This window comes from Bombus impatiens, unplaced genomic scaffold (assembly GCF_000188095.3).
Source record: "Bombus impatiens unplaced genomic scaffold, BIMP_2.2 scf_0406, whole genome shotgun sequence".
NCBI classification, from domain to species: Eukaryota; Metazoa; Arthropoda; class Insecta; order Hymenoptera; family Apidae; genus Bombus; species Bombus impatiens.
The window spans coordinates 997,828-1,007,933 of record NT_176825.1 but is presented as its reverse complement, the minus strand read 5'-3'; the positions used below and the strand labels follow the sequence as shown (position 1 = coordinate 1,007,933).

Here is a 10,106-nt window from a genome sequence, read left to right as displayed (position 1 = left end):
CGTTCGGAACGAGGGGAACACGAAACGGACCGCGACGGCGCGAGATACGAGAAGGTGGGGGCGCGAGGTAAATCGTGATCGAAGGTGGAAGGTAGAAGGGGGAAGGTTCGTGTCTGTAGTAGGAGACGGTTGTGGTAGGTCATGAGAACAAAATGGCCGATCGTCGGTTGCCCTGGCAACGGAATCGGGCGGTACCAGAACGTTCCCCAGAGGCGGAGCTTCTATATCTTGGCGGCCATTACTGATCCCCACTCCGATAGGTATCGCCGTCTGGCGGATGAACCGGGAACCAACGAGCCTCGTTTTCCCCGCGCTTTTGGCGGACATTGCTATGACCGTGTATTCGATAAAATCAAGGGCATGCGGAGATTTATCTTGGCCGGTCCCCGAGGACTTTTGTTTTATAGCGCCTTCGGATAACGAAGTAAGTAATTTATACGTTTGCTTCGCGCTATTGCGTACAGCATTCCTTTTGTAGCGAGATCGTTCGAGGTTAGGTTTAGACATAGGTAAATCGTCAACAGGAACGTCGTTAACGGAGAGTGTTTGAAAGAATCGTTAAAGAAACCGTTAAAGATATGACTGGAAGAGTGCGAAACGGCAGATTCAATAACTTTGGGGACTCGAAGTCGCTGCTGGAACAAACCAAGCAGAACTCCACTGTCCAGTGATTCGAGTAAATCGACGAGAAATATTGTCGTTACTGTTACGCCTTTCTTTCTCTTTCGATGAATACGATCGTTATATCTCAGCTGTCCGCTGATCGGTACGAATCTTTCAGTTTGAAAATTTAGACATTCGAACAGGCATTGGAGAAGCAAACGGCTGACACGTTTGGAAATTACAAAATTCGAAACTTTGAGAATTTACTTATCCGAATGTTTTCTCTCTTTTTCTCCTTTTTTCCCATTTTTCTAGTAACATTTCTCTGTAACTTTCATATCCAGCAGAGATATAACGAAAGAAAAGTGAAAGAAGGCAAATGGACGAGCTGTCAGAGGCGTACCGCAATTTTCTCGGTATTATGATGTATCATCGCGACGCAAACATTGTACGATGTCGTATCACGCGGCCAACATTTTACAGGGATATATCTATCGCAGTGGCAAGAGCATAAAATGTAGACACCATATATCGGAGAGAGCCCTTTCGGAAAACATCGGTACAAGCGCCGGTCTCGACGACCTAGCAGCTCCGATTAATGTTGATTTATGTATTAATTGGCTGACGCGCCGCGGCCGTAACGGGTCACGCGTGTGCCTTTGAGTTCGTTGCGCTGCATGGGAGGAATGTTGATCGTTTGGGGCTTGCGTTCGCTCGTAAAATCAACCGAACGAACGACAAATAGTCGGCCCGATTGATCCACGCTGCGAAAATTCAAACGGCCGTCGCGTTATATCGCGCACGGCGATATTGGCCGTTAAAAAATATCGCTTTACGTCAGAATGTTGTATAAATAGGAAGTTTGACGCATTTGCCCATGGTGAAACGATACACGGTCACTTTCACCACAGGTTACTCGACACAGTGATCGCGTTTATTAGGCGACGCGCAGGCCAACCTGCAATTAGCGATAGCTCTCTGTTCCCTGGCGTCGAATTTATCGCGTTAACGAAGAGCCGGAGTAAACCGGCCGTGAGAATTCACCGTTCTCCCCCTTTTCATTGCCCCTTTAACGCCGCTCGTGATTTATGAATAATGGATATCGTTAATCGACCGATATCCAGCTTCTGTTCCTCGCCTCTCGTTTCGTCTTCCCTTTTTTCTCTCCTTCGTTTCGCTGTGTCGACGGACAACACAAAGAGACAGACTTATATCGTTCCGTTTAAGACTTAAACGCGCATAATAACGCCGCTACGAGGCGGAATGTTTTAATTTGTTACATCAAGCTGCATAAACGAATCGATCCGTTATTAAACTGAGAATGTCTATAGAAATTGTCAGACGCAAATATACATCGAGTGGTTTTTCAACGAATATGTACGTAATGCAACGAGCGACATACGTCGGAAACGCTGGCACTCGATATCAAGGCTCGTTAACATAACGAATAATTGATCGTTTAAATTACTCGTACGTTTTCCGCCAAGTATGTACTGGCGGTAAATATTTTTTAACTTAAATGTACGTATTGGCGGATCTGTTGGCTTGGCAACTAAGCGATTGCGGGTGTTGTCGTTACCGCCTAATGACAAAATCCGCAATCACTTAGTTGCCAAGCCAATATCTTAGCTCAGTCGAGCTTCGTCGCAGCCACAACGAAGTTTCCAAATGTTTCGTAAAAGGTGTCGAAGCCTGAACAGGCTGAGAACGTTGGCGTATCGAATTCGCGGTAAAACGATCCATAGAAAGCAGAACAAAGCTCGATTGAATAGCAGTAGACGGACGATAGTGTCATCGAACCCTCGTGGTGTGGAAGAAGCGCGGTACATGAACGAACGTCTTTCTTGCAGATCCTCGTAGAATACGACGACGTAGAGTGGCAAAGAAGAGAATGGCTATCGCCGCACAGAGACGCAGTGTTTTCGTTCTTCTTAGTGGAAAAGGGTCTGTATTGGGCCGAGCGACCTGACCCCAGGCATGCCAGCCTCATCGCCATCGATCACCACAATCACGCGAATAATAACCACCACCATCATCGTATCAACGGGAAACCCCTGAGGGGTGCCACTGCTGTCGCAAACACTGTCGCCTGGCCGGCTCTAGTAAGTGCGCCTTGTCCTTCGTTTCTCTTCTCCCCTTCGCCTCTGCTTGCGCGTCCTTCTTTCTCGGACGCTTTATCGATTAACGAACCGTTCGCGTAGCCACATCAGCCAGGACGTTCCGTTGATCCCGGTTAAGCGTCCATTGGCGCAGAAACGCGCTCGCAAAATTGCAACTTTCAGATTCGAATGGACGAGAATACGGGGCAGTTTACATGCAAAGTATTCGCGATCGTCGTTGCGTTTCAGCGCCAAAGCAGATCCAACCCTAGCCATTTTCCATCCCTTGTTCCGTTCGTTTAGGGATAGTTAAGAGAGCAAGCTTTAATTTTAATAAACGCGCCATCAATTACAAACGTCGTCCCTTGTTCCTCGAAGCGTCTAGAGAGTTTCATTAAATATTCCGTGTAATATGTAAATATTTCGGTAGTTGGGTAGCGCGGTATGGGCGAATTCAAATTAATCCTGAATCGAAACTCACTTGCAGACATTTTACCCCCTGGTGGCGCGAGCAGAGTTACCGGAAGACGCGATGCCTCTCGAGTTCATGCAAGATCGAAGGCTGGATTTCGTCGACTACTCGAAGCTGAAGCCATTTACCGTGAGTATCATCTTCGTTTCGTTTCTCTTAGATTTCCTCCGTACGTCTGCGAACGATGCTTGTCCGTTACGATATACCGAGCTCTGAATATTTCCAAGTTCAACTTGCAACGTGTGATCCTCTGACGCGACAAAGACCGGCGTATGATATCCCGATCGATCAGACGAATATCAAGTTCGTTACGAAGTCTCTGCAGCTTTTTCTTTTCACCGAGAAAGCGCTGTTAGGAGATCTTTGGCCGATTAAGAGGCACGCAAGTTCCCTAAACCGATCCAGCCGCTTCGCAACTGCAAACTTACTTCGTTAGAGCGGCGAGGAAACTTGGCAGCAAGTTGCGAGGCTATTGACCTATCCGACAGCCCTCGGGGGAACCGTTGTCGTGACTACGAGTAATCTTTCCAGGGATGCGATCTCTGGTGACCGAATATCGCCTTTAGGTCATCCAGGGTCATCTGAAATTTACAATCCGCAGGATCGTCCTCGTTTTATCCCTCCTTTATCCTTGTACTTTTTCCTACAATTTTTAATTCAATTTGCTTGTACGTCTCACGTTTTGTTTTGTAACGATCGAATAATCCCTGTAAACGCAGAAGAGAAATGATTTTTAGATGTAACGTAAGGTAGAAGATAGACGTCTCCGCCTCTTTGAAATAACCACGACAGAAGGACACTTTGCAACCCCTAATGGACTGTTAAAACGCGTGTAAGGCAGAACGGAAAGCGGACGGTCTATCTATGTCAACCCTTGCGCGATCGACTTTCTATATTCGAAGACGCGGCCAGAAACATCCATAAGGAACGATAAATCGATGAGCGTGTGGTTTTTCCGCGATGGAGGGAGGGCGTGCATGCTTGAAAAGTTTTTACGTTCGAATGGACGGACGCGGATGCGGGCAATTGTTTCCAAGTAATTAAACTAGCGGAACTTTTACCGTTAAAAGTTTTCTCGGCTGCCGACGAATTGTAAGTCGTTCGGTAAGTCACGTGCGGTGAAAAGTTGCACAAAGACCGTGGTCAGGAGATCAGCTGCACCGGAGTTTCGCGAGCCTATCTACGTATCGAGCACGATTACCGCACAGATAGTTCCACTTGATGAGGAAAATAGCGCGTCTCTCGTCATTTTTCTGCCTGTTTCCATTCAATTTTCTACCTTTTAAGATCTTTTTCTCTCTCTTTAGACGCGAACCTCGCTACTAAAATACGACAAACCGTGTCTGCAATTGCATTCGTTCTCTTTTCTCTTTCTTTTTAAACCAGAGATATCCTCGTTTCACGTAGTAATGTTTGTTCAAATCCAATGCTAGCTGTTTCGTTCGTTTTTACAAAGGTAGAGATAACATAGTGCTGAAAACGTTTCGAAGACAGGGAAAAACTGAAACGCAGCGGTTCTATCGGTAGCGTTAAATAGTTGAATGGATGCAGCATATGCGCGAATCTAACGGCGAATCTATCGATCTATTGTAAGACTTCTTTGCCTCTTATCCGCTTCATTGATGCACTAGGGCCATTCATAATAGCGATCGTCTAATTATTTAGAGCGGCGTATAAAGGAAAGTTGCCAGGCTATCGATAAAACGATGCCGTGGCCTGACAATTGAACTTCACCGTGTTACGCGCAATAAATAGAAGGAGAGAAAAAAATGTCAGGGCAGAAATAATTTGATCAGGGTTACGGGAAATTGCTCGTGCTTGGCCATCACCGGCTTCGCATTCGATTATCGATTTCTGATAGCCGCAGCTGCACTTTTCCTTCGCCAGAACAAAACAGAATCTTAAAAAGAGAAAGGAGACGCTAGAAAAAGGGGAAGAGAGAAGAAAGAAGCGTGGAACGAAAGAAGAAAGCGACGGAAGAAAAGGAAAAATAAGACGTAGGAATGTTTCCAGTGAACAAAGCGGAAGGAGCAAAAAAAGTATACGGCTGCAACGACGCGGCGTGCCACAAAAGGACGAGAAAGAAGCTTCGACAATGGCGTAGCAAAGTCCGACTGGTGAAAAAGAAACAACAAGATGAAGTTAAGAGGAACTTGAAGGATATAGAAAGAAGAAAGGTGCAAAGAAAGAGGCGCGGAGTAGTCGTGAAAAAGAGAAGACGACGAATTAGAAAGAAGAGAAGAACAGAGGAAGGGAAAAAGGAGAAAAGAAATTGGTCGGCTTGGCTGGACCGCAAAAGGGTGAAGAGTCTGCTGACCCTGAACTATAAATGCAACGGGTTCTTTCTGCAAGCTGTTTCGAGGCGCATAGCTAGCAACACGCATACCGAGGGAGCCGTGTAATCGCACCGTGCCGCGCCGACACGTACTTACGCCCGGGAAGAAGCGATCACGTGGATATTCGTTCGCGACTTGCGTGAAGCTTCCAACAGCTACCCTACTCTTTGCTCTTGTTTCGTTGGCAGCTGCCGGTTCGGTGACTCGTGTTGACACCGCGCGTGCACCAACATCGTCGAACGTTGGAGAACGGCCAACGCAAGGCGCCAACATATTCCCGTTTTGCCTAACGGTCCGCGATACAACGATGCAACCCGCCACTCTACAGCTTTCGCATCTTTTCTTTCGTAAGATTACACGCGCTGCGTCCTAAAGATTTATCGATAAGAGCAAGATTTATGGTTAGAATCCTTGGGAATATGTACAGCGAGTCGCGCGTGTACTCATCCACCTTGTCCTCGACTTTCACGACGCGTTACTCTTGCCACTTGGTCGATCCTTCACTATCGATCGTTTAGTTTTCTATTCTTCGACCAAAGTCCAAGCTGAGAGTTCTCGTAACGGACGAGTACACACGCGATAGGAAACCGTTGCACGGCGAAATGTCGCTAGGAAACGACGTTGATTTGGCTACTCAGTGGTGATATTACATGGAACGTCGGGCAAATTGTTAAGCGCTCTCGACGCTTCGGTAATAGCGTTATAATTGCCGTTATATTACTACCATTATCGCGCATCACCGTCATGCTTCGCGTCGTGATTGCACAACGCATCTGACGTAACAGGGCGATCATGACGTAACGAGACGTTGACGCAACGCTTCCTCGGCGAACGCGTGTGTAAGTATATGTACTTTGTGTGTTCGCGCGAGAGTATCAACGAGGAAAAAGTTGTCGTGGAACGACACGAGCAGAGAAACGACTTTATCGATCGTTCGAGTTCCGAAGGATCGAGCTGTTACGTCCTAGACTCGACTGGATTCCTGCAGGCTTGTTGCCCCTGTGGCTCTCCACTTTCCACTTTCGACTTACCAATTACCAGACGCTTTATCGATTCGACTAAACGAATTGGCCAAACCGAACTACGGTGTCGACTACGCGCAGATCGGATTTGTTTGATCGGTAAGGCGTGGCACGCGCAATGAATCGCCAACAGGGAACAATTAATCACCCAATTACGAGGCCAGGCATCGGATACCGTTTCGAGGAACAACTGCTTTGCTCGTTGAAGACGATCGATGGCGAACTTGCGCCTATTTCGCCTCTTCCTCCATCTCCAATCGTCGACGCACGATATTTTCTTTGTTACGATCATGGCCAAAATATTCACATTTTTTAGTTTCGTTCTGTCGAGGTTATTCGATGTGTAAACGGAGAAAACTGGCGGATAAATTGTAAGGCAGAAAATATATTTAAATAGAAGTGTAATTATAAGTAAGAATACAATTCGAGCTGGTCCAGATCCGCACGCTAGCTGTGTTACCCAATAACTGAAAAACCCCGAAACCAACGTCGCCTGTCTACAGTTTATGGTCTGAATTCGTCGCAGTCTTTCGTCTACACGCTGTCGATGGCTTCGGTGCTCGAGAAAACCAAAAATACCAGATGTAGAGTTTTCTTAGAAGCGACGACCATTTCAACACGTTCCTATGCTTTGTAATTTAATTTATACGAAGCGTGGATCGATGCAAACATATCCAAAGGACGAGGATCCGGAGCAACCTGTGATGCAATTTCATTGCGAATTCCTATTCGTTTATGGGAAATTAAAAAATCCGTTGCAAATGTCGCGTAAAATAACAAAATAAAAAAGGAATTTGAGGTGAAAAATAAAAAAAGAAATCTTTATTTTTTTTTCTAACATCAATACATTTTACAATCTACTTCCGAAATCTAGGCGTGACTTTCTGAGACTGACTCTTATGATTTTTCTTTCGATCGGATCCGATTACTTTCTTTTGTCATCCCTCAACATCCCCACCGTCCACGCATTTTCTACGCGTCCGCGATCGTTGCCACGTGCTCTTTCTTCTAGAACCTTCGGTGGAAGGACCGTTGGGATGTTGATGGTTCATTAGGCACTTCAGCGATATACATTGTCGCCGAGTGCCTCCACATCTTTATCTCTATCGTCAGTCGGTCGGATTTGAAGTATGCCGGTCGTGACACCAAACTCGATGAACGCGCTGATCTAAGGAAAACGCGCGCATTACACGATTCTCTACTCGAACTTCAGGTCTCGATAAAACGTCGCATAACGACGCTTCAACCGATCGTTGTTCTTGCAGCAGGACTGGGAGCTGACCAAGGGCTCGGTGCCCTGGGCAAGCGCTGTCAGGCGATGGGCAGAAATGCAGGATGGCCAGAGAATCCTGTTAACCACGCCGAGCGTTCTAGTTGGCTTCAGGGTCGAGGTTTATCGGGCCGAGGGCACTACGCAATGGTACACCGCTGTCATCGTTGGTTACAACGAGTCCACCAAGGTAGCGTCCTCTTTTTTCCACGTTCACTAGGTCACGAAAGTATCCGAACGCTTACCTTGAAAAATATGTACGCTCGTACTACACGTGTTATGTTCGTGAAACGTAAATTGTTGCTTGTGTACAAATGTGTAAACATTTTAACGTTTCATTGGCATTCGAGTACTTTCGTAAGAATTAAAAAGACGATAAAAATTCATGAATCCTATCGTTTGATCGACCATAGTTACGGCCAGAGAATCAGAAGATCGTAGAGACTTTCACTTTCCGAAACAGTTCTCCATTAGGTTTTACGCAAGATTCGTTACGATCGATTCGCTAGACTCGTTGACGGGAATAGTCACGTTGATACGGTTCAACGAGACGATAGTCCATCGACTGGAACAACCTTTGACACTTAAATTGACAAATACGGTTTGCTCGGGGACATATATTACTCGATTTCTGCTGTTCCACTCAAACACCCGCGAGAACCGTAAATTGCTTGTGAGAAGGATTTATCACTGTTCGAAACTAGTCTAATGTCTCGATCTATAGATCGAGTAGACGCGAAAATGAAAGACGCTTTCGTATCGTTGCTTCCTTTCCGAAGGAATTCCCAGCTCGATGTTTATTCGAGACCTCGCGGACCGTAGCATACATCGATCAATGGCAATTGTCTATAATAAATCGTCTCTCGTGTATTTAGCTCAGTTAATATACGATGATATTTGTTTTAAGATTCGACGAACAGTTTCGAGCAGCGTAATAAATCCAAAATGTCGGAATACGAAATCACGATTGATTCCTGTTTTTATCGCTTATCCATGGTTCTGCGATGCAATTTTTAGGATTTGACTGTCACCGATGACACGGTTCTCGAGGATCACAACGAGGACCCTAGTTTAGTACAAATGCGGCTGATTGGCGATGGAGGTGAGTCGACGAATAATATTCGCTAGAAATAATCGCACGGAGTCGAATCTTTCCGATAGACGGATAAACCAATTTTTCACTATCGTTCTTCTTATTAACGAAATAAACTTGTTACGTTTTAATGAAATAGAACGTAATTCTTTAAGAAGTGGCTGTAAGAGATAAATGTCCTTTCATTTTTTTTTTTTCTTCTTTTTACGAAGCGAATATTACTTTTTTAGAAGAGAGAGAAAAAAAAGAGATAGAACATCGTGTCAATTTTAGCTCGTTCCTTTTTCTGCAGTCGTCGAGAGCATCATGAGAGGCGAGGTCGTCGGCATGACACCGAGGAGGTCGAGGTCATCGACTGCTCTGACGCACGCGCTTGTTGTGGTGAGTGAAATTCAATTCCGTTCTATTATTAAATCGCTATGTAGTTTACGATAATATAAACGGCAAGAGCAATGTGTCATACCACATTTTCCATTTTTCTCCTTTCTCTTTCGAATTTATTTATTAAGTCGAAACATCAGGATTGATATACATTATCGTCGTTGTTCTTTCGTAACGCAGTTGTACAAAGTATTCGATTATTGTACATAGGAGAAGCAACGCTTTTTTCTACAGTTTCTTCTTTTTTTCTTATTGTTAACACGATCGTTGTTTTCGAATCGACACGTGCTCTTAGTTCATTTGTACGATACTACCTTCAAAGTGGGACTACAAATCAATTATTTTATGATATTGTACGATAACTCGTATATTTAAAGTTTTACAATTGCATGGCAATTATTTGTTAGCGTACAGCGCTGTAGAGAAATGAGTTCCCACTTTGAAGCAGATGGTATAGAAAGATTTTCAAAGACAACATGAGAAACGGACCCACTCCGGTCACTCGTTACCTGATTAGTATCGTTATCTTGATTAATACCTGCTCAAGATCGTGACGTGTTCGCAAGTTGCCCCGATCAGAGGACTGATCGTTTCGAGTCACGAATTGAACAGCGCGATAACCTCCTCGAAGTAAACATGTAACTTCTGCAAAGATAGCTCCCCTCTGGTCGATCGACATGACTCAAATAAATTTTCTTCCGACGATAGAGCGGCGACTTGTGTCTCCAAAGAAAACACGTTTCTTCAACTGACGAACATTCGTTTCGTTTAAATTCATTCTCCCAATTATTTGCCAAAAAAAAAAAAAAAAAAAAAAAAACAACAAAACA

The 10,106-nt window shown here is 45.0% G+C and overlaps 1 protein-coding gene across 1 annotated transcript in view; it reads left to right on the top strand.

The window, feature by feature from the left end:
• Positions 1 to 10,106, top strand: part of LOC100748410 (probable JmjC domain-containing histone demethylation protein 2C) — a 242,142-nt gene that overhangs the window by 45,819 nt on the left and 186,217 nt on the right. The window contains 5 exon segments of the mRNA XM_024368213.2: positions 2,454 to 2,705; positions 3,190 to 3,303; positions 7,798 to 7,992; positions 8,820 to 8,904; positions 9,188 to 9,276. Of these exon segments, the coding sequence (XP_024223981.2) occupies positions 2,454 to 2,705; positions 3,190 to 3,303; positions 7,798 to 7,992; positions 8,820 to 8,904; positions 9,188 to 9,276 (735 nt within the window).